Below are 23,936 nucleotides of genomic sequence, written 5' to 3' on the forward strand. Positions count from 1 at the left end.
CAGCACAGGAAATGAACAAATGACCCACTGGTGTGTGCATCATATGTTGCGAGTGAATTGTGTGTTTCTTACCTTGCCTTTCACCTTGCCTGATGGGTGTTGGCTGCCAGTCTTCACCAAACGTATCTCCTAAGTGTCTTCCCTGGTAATAAGTTTGCTCTTTTCCTGCAAACTATAGACACATATAGACACTTTGAAAGCCATAGGAAAGCAGGTGGGATGTTGGTAGGTTAACTGCCTCCTTGGTTGCACCTAATTTTCCCTCATGCCTCATAGCTACCAATAGCTATGGCTCATAGTTTGCCATAGCTGGCAAGTAAGTTTATGTGGATGGGAGAAGGATACAATAAAATTGTACTTGGGGGGCTGGGGATATAGCCTAGTGGCAAGAGTGCCTGCCTCGGATACACGAGGCCCTAGGTTCGATTCCCCAGCACCACATATACAGAAAACGGCCAGAAGCGGCGCTGTGGCTCAAGTGGCAGAGTGCTAGCCTTGAGCGGGAAGAAGCCAGGGACAGTGCTCAGGCCCTGAGTCCAAGGCCCAGGACTGGCCCCCCCAAAAAAAAAAAATTGTACTTGGTTCCTCTTTGTTATCATGACACTCAAATCTCTCCAAGTGCAATAATATACTGAACTTGTCCATACATAGTTACATCATTCACAGTAATCAAAAATGTATTTTAGGGGCTGGGAATATGACCTACTGGCAAGAGTGCTTGCCTCGAATACATGAAGCCCTGGATTCGATTCCCCAGCACCACATATATAGAAAACAGCTAGAAGTGGCGCTGTGGCTCAAGTGACAGAGTGCTAGCCTTGAGCAAGAAGAAGCCAGGGACAGTGGTCAGGACCTGAGTACAAGGTCCAGGATTGGCAAAAAAAAAAAAAAAAAGTATTTTAACCAGGTGCCTAGTGATTCACGGCTGTAATCCTAGCTATGCAGGAGGCCTAGGTCTGAAGATCATGGTTCAAAGCCAGATTAAGTGGAAAGTCCATGAGACTATTATTTCCAATTAACCAAAAAGCTGGAAGTGGAGCTGTGGCTCAAATGATAGACTGCTAGCTTTGAGCAAAAAAGCTAAGGGACAAAATGCCCCGACCCAGCAAGCCCCAGAAAGAAAAGAAAAAGAATTTCAATCGAAGCAATCTATTAATTATATACTACTTCCTAGACAGCCTGCGATCCACAGTCACACTAAAAGAAAGCCACTCAGAACCCAGAAAATTACTTCTTGGTCTTAGATCCTTGATTCCAATTTTATGGTGTTATTTTTATGGATGATATTTTCAGTGGATGCTTAAAAAATTACCAGGACTGGAGGTGTAGCTAAATGGTAGAGTATGTACTTAACACGCATAAGGCTCTAAGTTCAATCCCAACACCACAGAAAAGGTAAATGAAAAGTATTCTTATTATAAAAATAGAGGCATAATAATTATAGGAAGCAGTTTTAAGTTAAAAGGATATTTGAGGGTTGAAAGGGAAATGAATAAAATATAGAAATGCATAAAATTTCTCACAATGGCCTCTATCCACACTCCTTGTAGATAACGCAATATACCACAAGTCTTCTAAAAACCTTGAATTCTGTCTTCTGCTTATTAAGATCACAGTAGGGCTCGGCATTGGTGACTCATGCCTGTAAGTCTAGCTACTCAAGGGGCTGAGATCTGAGGACTGTGGTTCAAAGCCAGCCAGGGAGGACAGTCCTTGAGACTCTTCTATCTACATAAGTACCAAAAAGCTGGAAATGTACTATGGCTCAAAATGGTAGAGTACTAGCCTTGAGCACAAATACTCAAGGACAGCACCCAGGCCTTGAATTCAAGCCCCAGGACTGGCACACACAAAAAAGAAAAGAAGAATATCATGGTAGGATGGGATTTGTTCTGGGATGGAACAGACATTTGTGAATCACATTATTATTCTAAAGCAGTTGGCTACTGATATGTTCAATGGAAGCCTCGATTTTTTTTTTTTTGGGGGGGGGCCAGTCCTGGGCCTTGGACTCAGGGCCTGAGCACTGTCCCTGGCTTCTTCCCGCTCAAGGCTAGCACTCTGCCACCTGAGCCACAGCGCCCCTTCTGGCCGTTTTTCTGTATATGTGGTGCTGGGGAATCGAACCTAGGGCCTCGTGCATCCAAGGCAGGCACTCTTGCCACTAGGCCATATCCCCAGCCCCTCGCTTTTTGATGTCTCATAAAACCCAAGCAAAGAAAGCTTGTGAGCAATAAATCAAGAGTAAAATGGACTATCAGCCTGAAGGAAAATCGACAAAAACAGGAGGCAACACAGTTCAATGAGCCTCAGTCCTCTGAAAAAAGTTTAGGACTTACCTGGGCTGTGTCAGGGGCATGGGGTCTGGTTTTCAGTCGAGCATCAAGAAACCCTCCTGGAGGAGGCATCTTGCTGGGAATGCTATTGTAGTATGGGTGGTCTGGGCCATCTCCCTCCTCTTCTGTCCAGGGCTCATCCAGACTCTGCATCCTGTTGAAAGATTTTCAAATGCTTGTGCCCATGACTGCACTTACAGGCAGAGAAAGCAAACCTGAAGCCAATGCTGGCTATAGTTTGGGCATGGTTCAAGTATGAAATCCTGTTGCCCAGAGTTTCAAAAGTTGAAACTTTGTTCTCAGAGTGGTAGTGCTGGGAGCTAGTGGAAACTAAGAAATCTATAGCCACCTGAGGGTATGAACAGTTTCAGAAGGGATTGTGGGACTGTGGTTTCTCTCTAGCTTCCTGTTCTAAGAGGTGATACCCTCCTCACTCTCACACTCACACACATGCATTTTGTGATGCATTCAACAGGTCCCTGAGCAAAGCTCAGCATATGTCAGCACCAGGCCCTAGCACCTCTAAACACGTGAATGAAATAGACCTCTTTCCTTTATAGAGTTAGCCGGCATTCAGCATTTTGTAATAATATTGAAAAAGATAATTTATTGTACTGAGAAGATAGTCACTATTTCCTCAGACATCCATGTCTCAGATATATGTGAAAAATATGTTTTTGGTTGCAAACATATTGGTTGTTGTAAGCAAACTCTCTGCCTTATTCAGAGTTCCTATCATTGTCATAGTTGAAGCAAGCCTTTTGTGTTTATAAAGTAGATTTTAATTGAGAAAGAAATAATTTCTGCATAAAGGAAACTAGATCCTCAGTGTACTAAAGTGCATAGCATACTAAGTCATGAAATTAGTATAACCCAAAAACAACTTAAGCATTAATATTCCTTGAGTGATAGCACAGAAAACTGGCAGATAAGAACCCCTAAAAACGCTCTTAAAAGTAGCAAGAAGCTGGCCAGAGAAAAACTTTATCAGAATTCACTTTCCAGAAATCTGGAAATCAACCAGAAAATTGTAGCAATGTAGGGAGTGTTTGTTTCAGATCATTAAAATCAATACTAATATGACTTTTCTTTTTATGCTTTTCCTTTTTTTCTTCTGGTATCAGATCTTGAACACAGGGCCTCTCCCTCTTGCTTGGATTACCCACTTAGCTGGTTCTCTAACACTAGAACCACATCTTCCATCTTTTGCTGGTTAACTGGAGATGGAGCCTTGCAGACTTTTCTACCTGGGCTAGATCTCAGCTTCCTGAGTAGCTAAGGTTATGGGTGTGAGCCACCAGTACTCAGCCCACTGTGGCATTTAAATTTACCCTATTTCCGTCTCTGCGGATGATTGTGAAAGTCAGCCACTCTCAGTCACAGTGAAAATCAGCACCCAGGAGACCACAGGAGAAACTGCATCAACATCCCATTCCCAGAGAACTGGCATTATTCATATATCTGATTGATTTCAGAAGACCCAATTCCCAAAACTGCCTTTTTAAAGTTATTTAACTAACAAATAATAATTGTCCATATTTATGGGGCACACCGTAATAATTATATATGTACATACATATATAAAATGATTGAGTCAGACTAATTAGCATTTATTGCTCCTTAAACATTTATCACTTCTTGTACTTGCCACTGCCTTTATTTGACCTGACTCAGAGCTTGACTGAAGAAGAGGGAAACTCCCCCACAGGGGTAGCTGTCAAAGACGAATGTGGTCCACTGAAATAGTGGCTAAGTTTTGTGTCAAACAATAGCTTGAACAAAAGAATGAAAAGGAGAACTTGAGAAATACGTTCTCTACTAGGACACTTAAGAAAGCCCGCATGTTTCTAAGGATCTAAAAGGCTACATGGTGCCTGGGCTGCACTCCTGGCCAGGGTAGTATGCCCAAAAGGATGTCCTGAATTCTCACCTCTGACTGACCTTGGAGCTCTGCATGGGCTAAAGTGAAGTCTCAGGCAAACTTGTTAACTGCTGGCTGTGTGTTAGAGAAGTGCCTTAACACACACACACACACACACACACACACACACACACACACACACACATCCCTTAGCAAGAACTATAAGACCTAATGGTTCCAAACATTTAAGGAACTCTCTCTCTAATCACTGGCAATCTAATACAGCTAAGTGACCCATCATCAGTGGTCATACATGACAAAAAGTATAGGCTTCACAGAATTAGTGTATAAAAGTCACTAAAACAACCACAAAAAACAGCAATTGCAACAAATCCTGGAAAGACAATAAATGTGCTAGGGTTTAAGGCCAGCCTGGGAAACGGTCATAGACCCCATCCCAACTCAGAGCTGGGTGTCATGGTATGTGTCTATTATCTCAGCTATGAAGAAAGCAGAGATAAGGAGAATCACAGTTCCAGGTCAAGCCATGCCAGATAAAAAAATAAAGTTTGTGAGATAGTGGAGGGGGAGCAAAGAGGGTGTTAGAGAGGGATGAAATTGATTTAAGTATGGTATAAACATGTATGGAGATGTAACAATGAAATCCCACTCATATAACTAATAAATGTTAATATAAATTAAATTTGCAACATGGTGAATACACAATGAAATTCTATTCATCCTTCAGAAAGAATGATATAATACCATTCATAAGGAAATGGAAAGACTTGGAAAAATTATATTAAGCAAAGTAAACCAGACCCAAAGAAACAGGATGCATGGATTCCTTCATCTGTAGTAACTACAATGTACCTATAAATTGGCAAATAAACACACTGGATGGGAAAAGACAAAAAGTACACCAGAACGTGATAAGTTATACAGGGCTCTAGACATTCACACAGTGAGACCAAAGGAGGAGAGGACCACAAAAGCTCAATAGATATGTGCATATGATCATGTAAAATAATATTTATTAAGATGAGCTCCAAGAAATGGAAACAAGAGGTTTCATTTTTCTTTGTTGCTATTTTTGTTTTCTTTGCCTTTTGTCTTGTTTGTAAGTTTATTTGTTTTGGGGAGTGTATGGGTGGGACAAAGGGTGAACAAATGCAGCGGTGATACTCATTAGACTCTATGTTGAGAATGAACTATAAAACTTGTGGGTGAGAATGGGAGGGGGAAACTTGGAGAAAGCAAGGGAAGGGATGATACTGTTGAAAAATAAATGTACTTATTACCTGACCTATATCATTGTAACCCCTCTTTATGTAACAATCCCTCTTTACATTTAAAAAATCTAAATTTTCAAAACCTCATCTCAACAGAAAAATCTGGGTGTGGTGGCTACATGCCTTTTATCTCAGCTATTATGAAAAGCAAAATTGGAAAGACTACAGTCCAGTGGGGGTGAGGCTCTATCTCAAAAACAATTGGAGCAAAGAGGGCTGAAGGTATGGGAATATCTGCCTGCCAAGCTCAAACCCCTGTACCACAAAAAAGTAAGAGAAACAACAAAAGATTCAAACTTTCACATTTGAAAAAAATGTTAATTAACATCAAAGGAGACAGTCATTAAGTAATATCAAGCAAAATGACAAAAAATGTAGATAAAATATCCAAATAACTGGATAATATGTGGCTTGTCATTAATAATCATAGATACATTAAACACTCCAATTAAAAAAACAGATTAAATTGGGCAGTAATGGCTCATACCTAATCTTAACTGATCAGGCGGCTGAGATCTGAAGTTCAAGGTTTGTAGACAGCCTCTGCAGACAAACCCATGAGACTCTTAACTCCAGTTAACCACCAAAAGCCAGAAATGGAGCTCTGGCTCAAGTAGTAGAGCACTAGCCTTAAGGACATAAGGACTAAGGGACTGTGCCCAGGCCCTTAATTCAAGCCTCAAGACCAGAACACAAAACAAAACAACAACAACCAAGGTATTCACATAATCAAAATATGATGATGATACATCTTCTATGACAGACACACCTTGGGGGAAAATACCTAAAGAGATTAATGGACAATTCAACAATAATATTTAGAGCTACTGATGTGAAGCTTTCAACAACACAACAACTGGATAGAAGACAGGGAAATGGGGACCTGAGCAACCTAAAATGCCCGCCAGATTTAGAGACAGATAGAACACTCTGACCAATAAAAGGTGATCCTTACCATCCAAGCAAAGGCCAAGATCATATGGCTTCTTAATGCATTCTAACTAATATATAAAGGGTAATTAACAGATTTTTTTCACAAGCTCTTCTGAAAACTAGTGGAGAAGACAATACCTCCAAACTCAGTGTAAGAAGCCAGTAATATTCTGATACAAAAATCAGACCAACTCTTAAAAATTGGCTAGCCATAGAGACAGGAAGTACACCAAAGACTGAATGGAAAGAGAAGCGTGAAGAATTCTAAGTCATTACTAATGGGTGCTGAATTTCTTTTGGTACCAATGGCTGTAATCCTAGCTACACAGGAGGCTGAGACCTGGAGAAACACAGTTCAGAGCCAGCCTGGGAAGAACCAGACTCCACCAGACTCCATCGGCAATTAATCAGCAAAATGTCGGGCGGGAGGCATGGCTCAAGTGAAACAGTGCCAGCTGTAAGTAAGCCAGCCAAGAAAGTTCCCCAGTCATTGTTCACTGACGTTTCCTGGGTAGTATAATAGACTTCAATATTGCCCCAGTCATGTCTTCCTCACCTATCCCATTTCCATCTCAAGGAACATTGGCAATGAACCTAAAGGACTGAATCCTACTGCCCCCAGCCAATGCTTCCTAACTTGGAGAGAAATGGTCCAAGGGAGTTAAAAAACCAAGGAGAATACCCCTGAGACAGAAGTTCCTATCTTGCTGGGTAAAATGTTTTCAGATAAGGGCATAACTCTTGACACATCCTGATCTGGTTGCAAATTATATACATGAAGATACAGTTTTTTAACATGGCCTAATTCTAACAAAGTTATGACTTCCTAGAAACATTTAATTTAAATATTTTCAATTGAAAATGATGTGCTCAGTGGTAACATTTTATTTCTATTGGATTTTATGGGTCAGAAAATATTTTAATATGAATGCAACTTAATGTTGCATTTATTGTTTTTAGAATGTTAAAACACTGTTCTCCAAAATGTCCCCTGAGCTCTATATTTAGAAATTTTGAAAAATGTTACAATACAGTATGTACATATATTATGTATGTATATACATATTCATCATACATTGCATACATATTGTATATAATTTTATGCCTGTGATGTATTATATATTATGCTTATATCAGTTGTATACCACTATACTAACTGAATTTCTACAATGCAATTTAAGTCAAAATTTTATTCATTAAAATTAATAATAAAAATACACATGATATGATAGTATAAGAATCTTTTCTTAATTTAAATATTATCCACCAGTTTATAGCATTTTAGGCTATCCAATATTATCCACATTTCATAGGCTCATACATAGAGATAATTTTTTCAAGCAGTTCCTACTTGCTAAATTTTGTAGTTGGAGATGAGATTGGTTCAAAGTGATTATGGCTGTTCTAGAATAAGTTATAAAATGTGTTATGCCCGTTACAGATTGAGTCAGAAGTTAGTTTAAGCATTCCAGTTTTCAATCTGTGTTTTTGTCATGAGCTTATAAAGCCTCTTTACTGCTAAATTCAGCAACTCTGTTTTATTTCCTGTTTAATTCTAGAAACTCAAATTTATCTTGGGTTCAGCTTTTATGTAGGTATCAATATATGTATACCTCTGTAATTTTTACTCTTGTAGAAACATGCTTGCTATACATAGTACTAAGAAAAATTTCTATTTTCTGATTTCTGAGAAGATTTTCTCTGAGAATTTTAACGATTGCTTTTTTGTAGTAACCTCAATGACAAGTAGAGGTCTAGATGCCAATGGTGTACCAACTAGCTCTGTGAATCCTAGAGCAAATGGCTCAGGATTGCGTAAGGTACTAAGTAGCAGATAAAGGGAAGATCAGCTGGCTGGGCTTAAGAGGGAATCTCCATTTCCCCAGCACCTTCATAAGAAACAAACTGTTGAGGGAAAACTTCGAACTAGACAATTGGAGCACAATATATCGTAAGCATATTTACATTTTGTTAAATAACATTTAATGGGTAAGTATTCCATTATATAGATTTTTCCAGTTAACTATAATTTCATATTTTATTAACTCTTCTCTTATTACCAATAAAAGGATATTAGATATGTGATGTATGTGTGTGTATCTTCTATACATATTGATGATATATTGCTGTGTTAACAAAACAAAAAAATGACATTTTAAGTAAAATTTTCAAGTACTCTACCAAAAAGGATAAAAATATTCATCTATTCTAATTTTCAAATTTCAATTGCTGAACTCACCTAACAGCTTCCACATTTATTAAATATATGTATTTCTTATGTCATGAACCTACTATTATGTCTTTGGTTCATGTTTCTTGAAGCCTAAACAGTACTAACTAAAAAACAAACCTCTGTGTATAGTAAAGCTAATAGTTTTTAACATGTGTTATAAATAGCTTTATCTCATTTATAATTTAGTATTCTTTATAGCTATAAATATGCTTATTAAATTCACTACTTAGTGCAAGCAACTGTTGTTTTATTCTTTACATACTTGTCTCTGGGCAAGAATTATATCTTAATTATCTCAAATAAAAACTTGTTTTAGATTTTGAAGATGATAGTTTTCACACATTACACAAGTAAATTTCAAATCAAAGACAAAAGAAGAAGTGGCTTCAGGATTATTTTATAGAACATCACTTTACCAGTTGGAAGAGAGTACAAAGCAAAGCTAAGAGAAGTAAAATTTATTTGCAATGAACACATCATTACAACAGATTTCCATGAAGAGCTTCATCAAGGACAGAGCACACAAAAAGTCACATAAAGAGCATCAAATGACCCACAATACTTAAAAAATTTTTAATTTACTAATTTATTTATTTATATTTTGTGCCAGTACTGAGCATTGAAGTTGGAGCCTCATGATCTTACTTGGCTTTATTTCACTCAGGGCTGGCACTCTGCCACTTGAGCCACACCTCCATTTCTGGCTTTTTTGCTCTCTAATCAGAGATTAAAATTTCCTGGATTTGTCCAGACTGGCTTTGAATGTCAATCCTTGGATCTTAGCCTTTTGAATAGCAAAGATTAAAGGCATGAGCTACCAACACCCAGTACAGCCAGAGTTCTTTTTTTTTTTTTTAATGCTTTCTGTTATATGGAATATTCTTTTTTTTTTTTTTTTGGCCAGTCCTGGGCCTTGGACTCAGGGCCTGAGCACTGTCCCTGGCTTCTTCCCGCTCAAGGCTAGCACTCTGCCACTTGAACCACAGCGCCGCTTCTGGCCGTTTTCTGTATATGTGGTGCTGGAGAATCGAACCTAGGGCCTCGTGTATCCGAGGCAGGCACTCTTGCCACTAGGCTATATCCCCAGCCCTGGAATATTCTTATATAAGTATGTATATGCAGGCTCTGAATATTGTAATAAACTAAGTAGCTCATAACTTCTGTTGATATTCACTAGTTCCTTTCATTAAAACTGCTGTCAGCCTGTGTCATTCCTATTTTACAGTCAAAGCTGCCAAGATTCAGAAAGTTTAAGGAACTAACCCAGGGCCACAGAGCAGACACAAAAGTCTCAAAGTTGTTCTTCCACAGAGGCCCTGAAGCAATGGCACTGGAAGCCAGTTCTTTTGTAACAGGACTTTAGCTAAGTGTGACAAAGGACAATGGGACACCAAGAACTGTGGCCCCCAGCAGATGATATAAAAAGAAATCACAAGGCTTCAGAAGGAACAGAATGACCAAAATAGTGCAATGAAGTTGCTTTTTGGGGGGGGGGGGGCGGTAACCTTGACTACCATTACTATAGTTTCAAGAAAATGTCTGAAAGCTTCATCCATACTCTGGTCTCCTTCTGTCTGTTCACAGTGCCACAGCCCAGTGCCGACCAAGTGTCTGACAGCCCAGGAAGCTCTGTGATGAGCTGGATAGGTCTGCCTGCAGTCTGCAACATAGTCCTAAGAGGAATGATCATAGAACACTGGGAAGCCTTGCAGATGATGGAATTGCACTACTCACCGGTCCTGGAGAGCCGGAATCTTGGAAGGACACTGCAAGTATTGCTTAAAGCGGAGCTCAAAGGCTTGTCCGATGGAGCCGATGACATCTTGAGCCAACCCATCACAGCATTCCAGAATATGGCAAGCTGGGAGAGAAAGGATGACACAAGCCTATCAGAGACAGATGTGGGAACTGCTGGTCTGTCAATCAAAAGCTCCTTGCAGAAAACAGAGGGAGAAGGGGGCAGAGGCTTCCTTCTTACTTTGTCCCAGCAGATGTACCTATGTCTTCCTTCCTGGCACCCCCTCCAGTGATGACGGAAGATAGAAACTTAGAGCTATTGTTGGCAAAAATGATAGGTTCTTGTTTGTTTGGGTGGTTTTTGGGGTTGTTTTTTTTGGTTGGTTAGTTGGCTGCTTGTGTGTGTATGTGAGTGTGTACATGTGTGGGTGCGCGCGCACGCGTGTGTGTGTATGTGTGTGTGTGTAGCAGTACTGAGGTTTGCCAGTACTGGCACTCTACCACTGAGCCCCAGCTCCACTTCCAGGTTTGTTTTATTTGGTGGTTAGTTGGAGCTGAAATCTTGGATTTTTCCTCCCAGGCTGGCTTCAAATCATAATCCTCAGATCTCAGCCTCCTGAGTATCGAGGATTACAAATGTGAGCCATAAGCACCTGGCAGATTCTAGTATTAAATTAAAAAAAATAATCAATTTCATATTCAAGTTATATTTTTAGAACCCACAAACAACCAGTGTTGACCTCCATAGGTAAACAGCTTTAGAATTACAAGAAAGAAAGGCCTCACTATAGCCCAGACTCTCAATTCACCTGCCTCTGCCTCCCAAATGCTAGGATTATAGGCATAGGCCTTTTAGATGAATGTAAAGGGACAACAATTCATTAGTATAACCATTGTAACAGTGTTCCACTGCATCTACACAGAACTGAGAAGGAGTCAGGGCACCAATGGTTCATGTCTATAATAATAGCTGCTCAAGATGTTGAGATCTAGTCAGGTGCTGGTGGCTCATGCCTGTAATCCTAGCTACTTAGGAAGTTGAGAACTGAGGATTTGCAAAACCAGTCCAGGCAGAAAAGTCCATGAGACTCTTATCTCCAATGACCTACAAAAAGAGGAGAAGGAGGAGGATGAAGGGGAGGGGGAGAAGGAGCTGTGGCTCAAGTTGGCAGAGTGCTAGTTTTGAGTAAGAAGAAGCTCAGGGACAGTGCCCAGGCCCTGAGTTCAAGATCCAGGACCAACACCACAAACAAAGACTGAGATCTAGAAGATCAAGGTTTGAAGCCAGCCTGAACCAAAAATTGTCCATGAGACTCTAACTTCATTTAACTAGCAAAAAGCTGGGCTGGAGGTGGGGCTCAAGTGGTAGAGCACCAGCCTATAATCCTAGGTAGTCAAGAGGCTAAGAACTGAGAATCATGGTTCAAAGCCAGTCCAGGCAAAGTCCATGAGACACTTATCTCCAATTAACCACCAAAAAAGCCAGGAATGGAGCTGTTGCTCAAATGGTAGAGCACTAATCTTGGGCAAAGAAGCTCAGAGACAACACTCAGATCCTGAGTTCAAGCTCCAGGATGGGCATCAAAAACAAACCAAAATAATAATAATAAAAACATGTTAGGTTTTCTACAGGACATTTTTTTTTGTTTTTTGCCAAGTTCTGGGGCTTGGTATTCAGGTCCTGTGCTTCTTTATTTTGCTCAAAGCTAGCACTCTTACTACTTGAACCACAGCACCACTCTGGCTTTTTCTGCTTATATGGTACTGAGGAATAGAACCCAGGGCTTCATGCATGCTAAGCATTCACTCTATCACTTAAGCCACACTTCCAGCCACTCTACAGGACTTTTGAATAAAAAAAAAATCCTGGATTGTATATAAAAGGAGGAGGAAGAAGAGGAAAAAGAGGAGGAGGAGGAGGAGGAGGAGGAAGAGGAGGAGGAGGAAGAAATTTAAATATTCCTACTGAAGGAAATGATAAATGATAGAAATGTTAATTATCCTGATTTGATCATTACACATTAGAGGGATTTGTCAAAACATCACAGTATGCAACATAAATATATCTGATAGGAGATTAGTAAACAAGCACAAATTTAGAGTTAGGTAGGAATAAATTCTGGAGTTCTATTGCACAGTAAGGTGACTTTACTATGTCAACTAAAAATTACAGATAATTTTTTAACATTAGATTGTTTTTGTAACCATACTAGAGCTTAAGCTCAAGGCTGGCACTCTACCACTTGAGCCACATCTTTACTTTAGGCTTTTTACTACTTAGCTGGTGATAAGAGTCTCACAGAGTTTCCTGGCTGGGATGGCTTTGAACCACAATCTTTGGATCATAACTTCCTAAATAGCTAGTCTGACTGCCCAATGGTGGAGCCACTCACACTGAATTAAACTGTCTACTTTTCCCAGAGGAGGGAGGCTAGAAGTACTGTTCCTTTTTGGTCATGGTAGATAGAAGTTTATGGAATGAAGACTCATATTTCTGGTTGGGCTGAGGAAGGGGCACCTAGACTCCCCACCCTACCCACACTGTCTGCCAGAAGGCTGGGCTTCCCCAATGTGGACAACAGAGATATGACAGATAACACTGATGGCTGCAAATTCCTTGACACTTCTCCTCAAAGGCTAGGCAAGGTTCCCACACTGTTGAACCTGAGCTGGCTTTGGAAGCTGTGCCAATCAACTCCAGGAGAAAAGACACTGCCTTGCCCCCACTTTTGGTCTCATTGAGCTCAGAGCTTCCCCTTTGAAAGTTCTGCTGTGCAGATGGATGGAGGGTGGAGACCTCAGGGCTGGCCTCAGTTTCCTTATAGAAGATGCCCATGAAGCCTCTCTTGTTCACTGTCAACTATGTGAAAACAGAGCAGGAAGGGGCCCTTGACAAGCCAGGGCTTGTCTGGGCACCAGGTCTGCTGGACCTCGACGGTCAGCTTCCAGCCTCTAGAGCTCTGAGAAATGAGCACCTGCTCAGTCCACAGAGCTATGTTATAGAATGAAGCCTGAGATATGCCACGCCTGTATGCACAATACTGACTGGGGTACACTTATACTTGTCTTCCACTACTCCATGCTTAGTGGCCTAACAACAACTATTTTATTATATTTCCTGATGTAAAATGGATCAACAATTTAGGCAGGGCTCAGCTGGCCAAGTCATGTGTCCCTGTAGCATCAGTGGGGGTTGTCCAGTGGTCTTTGGCTGGCATGTGGGCTGGTTTAATGGGTCCAAGTTGTCTTTACCTCTACACCTAGTACTTGGCAGAAAAGATTAGTAGGCCACGTCCACCAGCAAATCCTTCTCTGCCCCAGAGTCCCAGGCCTTCCCTAGGTGGCCCTTCCATCTCCGTCTGCACAGCAGAACTTCCCACTGCACTCTCTTCTTCACTCTAAACTTTACCATCATCATTATCATTATCTTTGAGTCACTGTACAAAGGGGTTTCCACTCAAAATGTCAGTTTATGTATATAAACATCTTGATCAATGTTGCCCCTTTCATCATTTTCTCCATTTTCTCCCATCTCTTCCAATTCCAGCCATGCTCTCAATTTTCCCAGTTCTATATTCATATCTATGCCTTAAATATTATGACTATATTTCACCCTTTTCTTCATTCATCTCATTTATCTAGGCTCCCTCCTTTTGACCTCATCTCCTCACACCTCAAGTTCCAGTTTCCTGGCATTCATTTCATTACACTGTAGGTTAATTGTTAAAGGAGTTATACCACTGGAATTCTCCCCTGTGTATACGGTACTTCAAACTTTCTAATCGCCCCACCTCTGTTTAGAAGTGACAGTTGTAGGGGCTGGGGATATAGCCTAGTGGCAAGAGTGCCTGCCTCGGATACACGAGGCCCTAGGTTCGATTCCCCAGCACCACATATACAGAAAACGGCCAGAAGCGGCGCTGTGGCTCAAGTGGCAGAGTGCTGCTAGCCTTGAGCGGGAAGAAGCCAGGGACAGTGCTCAGGCCCTGAGTCCAAGGCCCAGGACTGGTCAAAAAAAAAAAAAAAAAAAAGAAATGACAGTTGTAGAACCTATACCTATATTAGAACATGCATCATCTCAGCTACAGGAGTTTTTGTTCCCCAGCCCAACCCAAATTGTGGTATATGACAATCTTGAGCTTGCCTGGGAAGGACAAGAACTAAACACTTTCTATGATCTTGTGGTCTTCGATCTGAAACACCATTGAGAGACTCCCTCTCACTGCTCTTTAACCCAGGGTCAGCAAAAACCCAGAGGGAAAACAGCTCTCACACATTTACTTACATGGGAATGTGATCTCTCTGGCATATGACCTATCTCCCTTGCTCTGAAATATTCTCTTAAGAGTCACACTGCATCATGCTGAAGAAAGACTTAAGGATAAAGGAAGGATTTATGGAAATCTTTCCCCATTGGAAGATGAGTTCTACAATGCAGATTGATTAGTCCGTATGAAAATATGTCCAAGATACATTGTGGAGGGGGGTGGCAAAACAGAATGTTACAATCTCATAAACTGAAATATTAAAAGAAGGAAAAATATGTAATGTGTGTGCACGTGCACACATTAGTGCGCACCCATGTGCCAGTACTAGGGCTTGAACTCAAGGCCTGAGTGTTGTCCCTTCACTTTTACACTCAAGACTGGTGTTCCATCACTTGAGCCATAGCTCTACTTTTGGCTTTTTTGTGGTTAAATGGAGATAAGAGGCTCACAGAGTGTTCTGCCAGGCTGGCTTTGAACTGAGATCCTCAGATATTAGCTTCCTGAATAGCTAGGATTACAGGCATGAGCCACCAATGCCCAGCTCCTTTTGTTTTTGAAACAACTTTCAAAACCTATGGAACACTTCACTAACTTGTGTGTCATCCTTGTGCAGGGGCCATGCTAATCTTTTCTACATTGTTCCAATTTTAGTATACGTGATACTGAAGCGAGCATACCTTTTTTTTTTTTTTTTTTTTTTTTGCAATTGGGGTGGGAAGACAGCAGCCCCTGGGATGGAGGCTGGGAGAAATGGAAGGGCTGGGAGCAGAAGGAAGTGATGAAAGCATGGTTATAAATTCTATTGGTGCTTTCGTTAATGAACTTCCATTGTTGAGGTTCTATGCAAAGGTACACCTCCTTTAGTCAGCCCAGGAGTCCTCATGTTCCTTCCAATGGGCTTTTGGGTTTATAAATTCCCCTCTCTCACCCAGTCTGTTTCTGAGCCCTGGAGGCTTAAAGGACAACCCCTCCCCCTTACCCCATCCCCTCTGCACTTGGACATAGCCTCCTAGAACAGGAGACAGGACAGTAAGCACAAAAGAAGGGTAGAAGCTGGACGGGAAGATGGGCAAGTATGGAATCTTTCAGATTCAATCAAGGTACAGTGTCACAGCATCCATGAAGGCTGCTCTGTAAGTCAGATGTGAAAAGCATAGCCATCTGGATATAGGTGTGTGTGTGTGTGTGTGTGTGTGTGTGTGTGTGTCCATGTCTCAAATCTAACTGAGCCAGGTGGTGTGGTGCCCTTGCAAGCCTCCATTATCCTTGGTAATATCATGTGAGACAGGCTCAGTTGGTAACAGGAGCTGAGATAATGAGGAACACCTGCTACTCAGGGCTAATCAAACCTGGTTGTACATGAATTAGTGATTATAAGAGTCAAGTATTGCTTACCTCTGCGATTCACAGGGTCCTTGGCTACATAGGCAACATAGTCTGTTGTGTCCTGTTAAGAAAAAGATGATAGATGATCACTCATCACACTAAGAGGTAACACCACAGGAATACAGTGTCTAGACCACATACTAATAGGACCTACCCATCACACCACTAAAGAATCAGGACTGTGACCAGGTACCAGTACTTATGTTTGTATTTCTAGCTACTCCGGAGATTGAGATCTGAGGTTTATGGTTCAACGCCAGAACAGGCAGGAAAGTCTGTGAGCCCCTTATCTCCAATAAACCATCAAAAAGCTGGAAGTAGAGCTGTGGCTCAAGTGGTAGAGCACCAACACACACACACACACACACACACACACACACACACACACACACACACACACACACACACACACACCAGGGCTGGAATGTAGCTCAGTGTTAGAGAACTTGCATAGCAGGCAAGAGGCCCTGAGTTTGATCCCTAGCCACACCAAGAAAAAAAATAATCAAATGCTGCCTACAAAACAGTCCAAGGCATCTTATGAAAAGGTAAGCAGGTATTACCTGGAGGTCTCATGATGCAGATCCTGGGCACCAAAGGGCCTGAATTTCATGGTGGACCTCCTAGGAAGTTCAGTCCTGTCTCCAGATAATCTGATTTAACTGGTTTGAATGTGAGGCCAGCCTATCAGAAACTTTAAAAACTCCCTGTTATTCTATTGTAAGCCACAGGTGAGTGGCACTACTGTAAGCAATGTCTATACAAAGAGCCCTCAAATTTGAGTTACTGTCAGGGTTGCTTTCAGGGCTTCTTAAACAGATAGCTGGACCCCACCTCAGAGATACCCATCTGGTGGGTCTCTGGCATAGATCACAAGCTGAATTCCTGACAAGTTACAGCTATCACTGGGGTGGGGACCACAATCAGAGAAAGTTCTCTGCTTAGGAAGAAAAGCAGAGTATTTGTGTGAAGATTGGGATGAAAACACTCCTGTGTGGTGAGATAAAATGGTTTTTTTGTGTGTTTTTTTTTTCTCACCCAGCACCAGTGGCTCATGCCTGTAATCTTGGCTATTCAGGAGGCTGAGTTCTGAGGATCATGGTTAGAAGCCAGCCGGGGTAGGAAAGTCCTTGAGACTCTTATCTCCAATGAAACACCAAAAAGCCAGAAGTGGAGTTGTGACTCAAGTGTTAGAGTACTAGCCTTGAGAACAAAAGGTCAGGGACAGCATACAGGCCCTGAGTTCAAGCCCTAGGACACACACACACACACACACACACACACACACACACACACACACATTCTTTTAGTTTTTTTGAAAAGCAAATATTTTAGCCCCCTAAGATGTTTATAATGGCACTATTTCCAACTGCCAAAATAGGCAGAATCCCTATTCCACCTAGCTAAGTATCTGCCATCTGATAAAAGGATACAGAAAATGTGGTACGTATTCACAGTAGAGAATTATTTAGCCATAAATAAAAAAGAAATCATGTCACTTGTAAGAAAATGGATGAAGCTAGAGATAAAATTAAGCCAAATAGGGCAAACTTGAAACAACAATGTCATATTATACATCATACCCTTACAGAAAACAGAAAGGAGATCCAGCAATCAGAAAGATTTTCAGTTCTCATTTTTTAACCTAAGGCCCAAGCTCTGCAAGGAGGAAGATGGCTGACGATGTCCAGATGCCTGAATAGGCTCAACTGCTGTCTTCTCCATGGCCTGTCTACGCTGCATGCTCCTGTTCTCTGTCATATTTCTTTCCTAATAAACTCTTCTTTTGTCTTTTAGAAAAAGTCACTTCACATATGTGGTAACTAAAATAAAACCAAAATAGAATAGAAGGAAGACTCTTAGAGAAAAGGGACTAGGGGGAGAAGGGAGAAGAATAAGAGAGGGTATTTGAGCAGAATAGCTATGATCCAAGTATGTTATACACATGCATGAATTTGTTATAGTAGAATTCATCATTTTGTGTAATTAATACGTTAATATAAAATTTCAAAAAGATATTTTAAAAATAAGCACTGCATTTAGAGGGCTTGTCTTTCCAGGTGGAATATGAATTTCTTCACCTTACTGAAACCAATGCATAGAAGACAGCAAGGCCACAATGGTACACCAAGGCAGCCCCATGCCTGCTAGTGCTTCTTAACAAGTAATCAAGTAGCTAATCATACTCTGAATTCCTGAAAACAGAGAAGACTACTCTACAACATTCAAAAAAGAAATCTTAGGACAGTTATTAAAGTCACCTTATTTTTGCAACTAATTCCCAAACCCCATTTTTCTGGAGGGCTCCGGGGTAGATAGATCTTATCAGCACTCACAGGGGTTTGCTATGGTGACTCCTCTGATGGCACTGTCTAAGAGCAAAGGAAACAGCTCTTCCTCTCCCGACAACACTCTAGAATATGCTACAAGAACAGGATGAGGGGCAGTGGGTGTAGACTTGTGTGGAGTCCTTGTTGGGTTCTTTGGAGGTGGTGGGTGCTATCTGGCATTTCTGCCAAGTTTCTGAATCTCACAAGCCCACAGGGAAGAGAACAAGGAGAATTCTCCCTGCAGTTGTATAGACAAAGACCTGTTTCCCAGGACCATTCTAGGTGCACTTTCCTCTTCCTGTTCATTGCTGTGTTCACAGACTGACCAGGGGAAGGGAGAAGATGTCAAACTGACCTCTGCTCACTGCTGTGCACAAGGAGCTGAGGGTCTCAAGCTATTGGCAAAAATACACAATCTGTAGCTCTAGACTTCCTTTTTAAATCCGTAGATGAGAGAGTTCAAGGGTCCTTGGGGAACCTTCAGGAGTATTTAGAGAACCCACATTTATCAAGCTGGAAACTATGGAAATAATGTGTGTTTTCCAACATTTGAAGTGTCATCAAAACTTGTTTTTCAGTTCTGTATTTTCCTCTCCATAAGCTTAAGAAACTAATAAGACAATTGGAGCACAGATAGTTTATGCCTCCAATCTTAGATACTCAGGAGGCTGAGATCTAAGGACTGTGGTTCAAAGCCATCCAGGAAAGTCTAAGATTATTATCTCCATTTAGCCAACAAAAATCCTGATATGGAGGTGTGGCTCAATTGGTAGAGTACAACCTTGAGCAAAAAAAGGCTAAGGAATAGCATCTAGGCCCTAAATCTAAGCCCTAGTACTGTATGGAAGAGAAAGAAAGGGAGGAAGAAAGGGAGGGAGGGAGGGAGGGAGGGAGGGAGGGAGGGAGGGAGGGAGGGAGGGAAACAGAGAAAAAGGAAGGAGGATGGAAGAAAAGAAAGAAGAGAGGGAGGGAGAGAGAGAAAAAAAGAAGGAAGGAGTGGGAGGGAGGGAAAGAAGGAAGAAAGAAAAAGGAAGGAAGGGAACAAATGAAGGAAGGAAAAACAAGAAACAGAGGAGGAAAGAAAGAAAGAGGGGAGGGAAGAAAGGCAAAAGGAAGGAAGGAGGAGAGGAAGAAAGGAAGGAAGGAAAAACTGAACTAATGCAAGAACAAACAGGATTATTTAGACATGCTATGTGTCATCAAGTTCTATATGCAGGTCCAATGTCAAGATTTGCAGTTGGGTTTCTGACATTATGGGTGCAGAGTTTTTAAAGAATTAGGAAGAAAACACTGAATAGTCGCCTGTGCTCCACTTGACTCAAACTGCCATCACATTTGTACGGAATGATGCACAACTGAAGCTTTTGCCTTGGGAGGAAGAAGTAGAAGAATTGAATCATCTGAGTGCATACAGCAATAGAAAAATGCTTAACTCAAAAATTCTGTATGTAAGTTTATCTGTCTTGGGGAGGGTGAGGGTGAGCATAGAAAGCAGGGAATAAAGGGTGAACAAGTGCAGCAGTGATACTCACTAGACACCATGTTGAAAATGAACTCTACATCTTGTGTGAGAGGGGGTCAGGAGGGAAAAACTGGGAGAAAAACATGGGAGAGGTGACACTGTTCAAAAATAAATGTACTCATTACCTGACCTGTATAAACACATCTCCTCTGTACATCACCTTTACAATAACAATTTTTAAAAAAGATTTCCAAAGTGGTAATGGCTACTTAGGGACATGGAGATATTCATGGGCCATATTTTTAAAAAAAATTTCTGCACACTCACAGCAAGTACAGTAACATGTCAAGAGCAGGGATTTCGTTTCAGCAAACTTGGTCATCACAGCGAATCATTATAATTTTGAATGTTATTGGCTTCAGTCAATATTTTTATTTAACTTTCAAATTTCATAGGGGTTTACAGAATTCTCTAAAATGCATAACATTAGGAGTCTATGTTTTTTGTACATTTTCAGGTAACAAAATTAATTTGAGTCAGAATTTGTATATATAGGGAAATTTTTTTTAAAGGTTCTTGCTCTGGTTTAGGAATCCTTACTCTGGCTCAAAGGAATCCAGAAGAAGAAGCAAGAAGGTCATGGTGAAAATAGAAATCAACAGGGTCCCTGGCCTTAAAAGAAGAATGAATATAATACGCCACTTCCTCGGGCTATCTTGATGGCTACACTTTCGAGTAACATTGCCTACTGAGACTTTATTATAATAATTCATAATCCATCATTTTTTTATTATAAAAGGCTATTTAACACCAAAAAACTAACAAGAATATGGGGGACATTATTTTCAATTGAACAAAAGTATCTAAAAAAAAATGAAACCTCAGCTTGTCATCCTAAAAAATATAAAACCTCATCTTGTCATCTCCCGCATGAACTAGTGAAAGCTTTACCCAGACCCGTTAAAACTAATATGATAATGTGCCAAGAATATGGGGGACATTATTTTCAATTGAACAAAAGTATCTAAAAAAAAATGAAACCTCAGCTTGTCATCCTAAAAAATATAAAACCTCATCTTTCATCTCCCCCATGAACTAGTGAAAACCCGTTAAAACTAATATGATAATGTGCCAGGGGCAGAGTAATCTATTCTCCTCTCCACTGCTGAGAAGGGCTGGCCTTGTTTCCTCCTCTCTTTCCTCTGCCTTTCCTTCCTGTGATGGTTTGAAGGTCTGGGCATCAACAGGTGAGTGGGCACTGAGCAGGTGAGTTTGGCCCTGTCTGGGGCTAGGGAAAGAAGGAGGCAGAGAACAGAAGGAGGGAGTGAAGGAAGGGATGGGAAGGGATGGAGGAAAAGGAGGAGGAAGAGAAGAGGGGGGAGAGGGAGGGGAAAGAGGGATACTGTAAATCCTAGCTTCTCAGGAGGCTGAGAAGCTGAGATCTAAGGATCAAGACTGGAAACCAGCCATGAGCAGATAAGTCTCTCATACACACACACACACACACACACACACACACACACACACACACACATACACACACACTGGAAGTGAGCTGTGGCTCAAGTGACAGAGTATTAGCCTTGAGGGAAAAAAGCCAAGGAATAGTAGCCAGGCCCTGAGTTCAAGCCTTAGTACTAGCACAAAAAAAAAAAAAAAAAGAAGTAGGGCAAATATAGAATGCATATGTGAGAAGACTCAGGCAGCTCTGAAAATTGGGCCTGTTTGTCACCCCTTAAGAAGGGAAATGCTTCCAAAATTTCTTTAGCTTTTGCCAATGAAATGAAAATTAATGGTAAGTACTAGTCATAGGTTACCCTCTCCCCACTGTCAAAAAGAGCTTCTGATAGCAAGGCAATGGTGGTTCATGCCTGAAGCTACTCAGGAGCCTAGATCTTAGGATAGCAGTTCAAAGCAAGCCAGGGTAGAAAAATCTATGAGACTCTTATCCAGCAAAAAGTCCAAAGTGGAAGAATAGCTCAAGTGGTAGAGCAGCAACCTTGAGGGAAAAAGCTTAGAAACAGGACCCAGGACCCGAGTCCAAGCCCCAGTACTGGCACAGAAAGAGAAAGAAAGAAAGAAAGAAAGAAAGAAAGAAAGAAAGAAAGAAAGAAAGAAAGAAAGAAAGAAAGAAAGAAAGAAAGAAAGAAAGAAAGAAAGAAAGAAAGAAAGAAAGAAAGAAAAGAAAGAAAGAAAGAAAGAAAGAAAGAAAGAAAGAAAGAAAAGAAAGAAAGAAAGAAAGAAAGAAAGAAAGAAAGAAAGAAAGAAAGAAAGAAAGAAAGAAAGAAGAAAGAAAGAAAGAAAGAAAGAAAGAAAGGAAAGAAAGAGAGAAAGAGAGAAAGAGAGAGAGAAAGAAAGAAAGAAAGAGAGAGAAAGAGAGAGAAAGAAAGAAAGAAAGAAAGAAAAAAGAAAGAAAGAAAGAAAGAAAGAAAGAAAGAAAGAAAGAAAGAAAGAAAGAAAGAAAGAAAGACTGGGAGGGGCTTCTGAAACCAAGAAGGGGAAATAGTTGGAATCACTTTTCTTCAAATGTCTTATGGGCTTATGGGCATATTTTAGATACAAGAATCGCTTCTCAGAAATTTGTAACAAGAGCAAGAGAAACAAATCAGAGCACACTTACCGGGTCTCCTCCCGAGGCGAAGGAAATGGACTGCATGTGATGGTTAGCTATGATCTGTCAAGCCCAAACAAAAAGAGACATGGTATTATGACACTTCCCAGGTCTTTCAAAACCAAGCACTCATTGGCAGGCTATAAAACTGGACATACTTTCTTGAAAACCAGTACCTGTGCAAAACAAAGACAATAGTTGAATCCCGTTGTCTTTTTTGGGGGGGAGGGGTTGGTCCTGGGGCTTGACCTCTGGGCCTGGGCACTATCCCTGAGCTCTTAAGCTCAAGGCTAACACTCTACCAATTGAGCCACAGCACCACTTCCTTAAATGCCTCATTTGTTGAGTGTTATTTGTAAAACTTCAGGACCTAGAAAAACTTGAATATATTCTTGAATATAAAACAATGTAGCTGACAGGGTAGCTTGTGTCTGAACCGAAGTTCATTTGAACTAATAATAGCTGCTTGTCCTAGAATCTTGCCTCTAAGCCAGCAGAAGACACTTCTTAAAAAAATCAAAACTACAATCCTTAAATAAGGACAAACCAGGACTTCGGATGTTTTCAATTTTTGCATAAATAATCTTAGTGTTTATAAGTTGTTGTTGTTTTTTTTGCTATTTAGCCTGTGTCCTGCTGCTATCTAGTTGGTTGGCTAGCCAACCAGGAGCTGAGAATCCGTTTACAGATGAGAAGCTAACCAACCAGGAGCTGAGAATCCTTTTACAGATGAGAAGCTTGTAGCCAGAGAGACCAAGTAGCTTGCTCAAAGTAAGAAGACAAGCTACACCAAGCACTAATGGCTCCCCCCTATAATCTTACCCAGGAGGTGAGATCTGAAGATTGTGATTTGTAGCCAGTTTGGGCAGAAAAGCCTATGAGACTTTTGTCTCCAATAAACCTCCCAGAAACCATAGATGTAGCTGTGGCTCAAATGGCAAACTGTTAGCTTGGAGCAAAAGAGCTCAGGAATGGCTGCCTAGGCTCCGAGTTCAAGCCCAAGTACTGGCACAAAAAAAGAAAAAAGTAAAATAAAAGAAGACAGATCTTCACAGTTCTCCAACCCAAGACCAGAGTTTTAACAAGTGTGCCTCTTTAAGAAATGTCACTCACACACTCAAACACTGAAACTTGCGATTTCCAAAAGCACACCAGGGCCTCTGTTGTAGAACCCACAGCTAGGATGGAGGGAAACATGTTCTCTCCCCACCCATCCCCCTTTTATCCCATTTGTAGCATGTTCCTTTAAACCAGAAAGTCAGCATCCAAAATCCAAAGTGGGTGTTCCTAAAGCACGTTTAAAATTCGTCAACTTAAAAACCAGAGAAGGCATTCCAAGTTAATTTTAAAATAGGAAATTCCCATTTGCTTGATGAACTGTCGCCTAAGTGAAACTCAGCAGACACTGAGCAAATTGGAAGCTGCCCTAAATTTTGAAAGCTGTCTAATTCTCCCATGCTATTTTTGTCTTGATAAAGACAATGGAA

At 40.9% G+C, this 23,936-nt stretch overlaps 1 protein-coding gene and 1 non-coding gene across 2 annotated transcripts in view; both read right to left on the minus strand.

Moving 5' to 3' along the window:
- The window catches only part of Shc3 (SHC adaptor protein 3), a 153,504-nt gene that overhangs the window by 28,380 nt on the left and 101,188 nt on the right, over nt 1-23,936 (minus strand). The window contains exons 5-9 of the mRNA XM_048351966.1: nt 22,459-22,512; nt 16,056-16,107; nt 10,390-10,516; nt 2,340-2,490; nt 85-172 (exon numbers count right to left, since the gene is read on the minus strand). Coding sequence (XP_048207923.1) covers nt 85-172; nt 2,340-2,490; nt 10,390-10,516; nt 16,056-16,107; nt 22,459-22,512 — 472 coding nt within the window. The remainder of the gene's footprint in view (nt 1-84; nt 173-2,339; nt 2,491-10,389; nt 10,517-16,055; nt 16,108-22,458; nt 22,513-23,936) is intronic.
- On the minus strand, nt 15,229-15,335 carry LOC125341146. The gene has a single exon (XR_007208889.1). It is a non-coding gene; the product is annotated as a U6 spliceosomal RNA (small nuclear RNA).

This window comes from Perognathus longimembris, chromosome 1 (genome assembly GCF_023159225.1).
Source record: "Perognathus longimembris pacificus isolate PPM17 chromosome 1, ASM2315922v1, whole genome shotgun sequence".
NCBI lineage: Eukaryota > Metazoa > Chordata > Mammalia > Rodentia > Heteromyidae > Perognathus > Perognathus longimembris.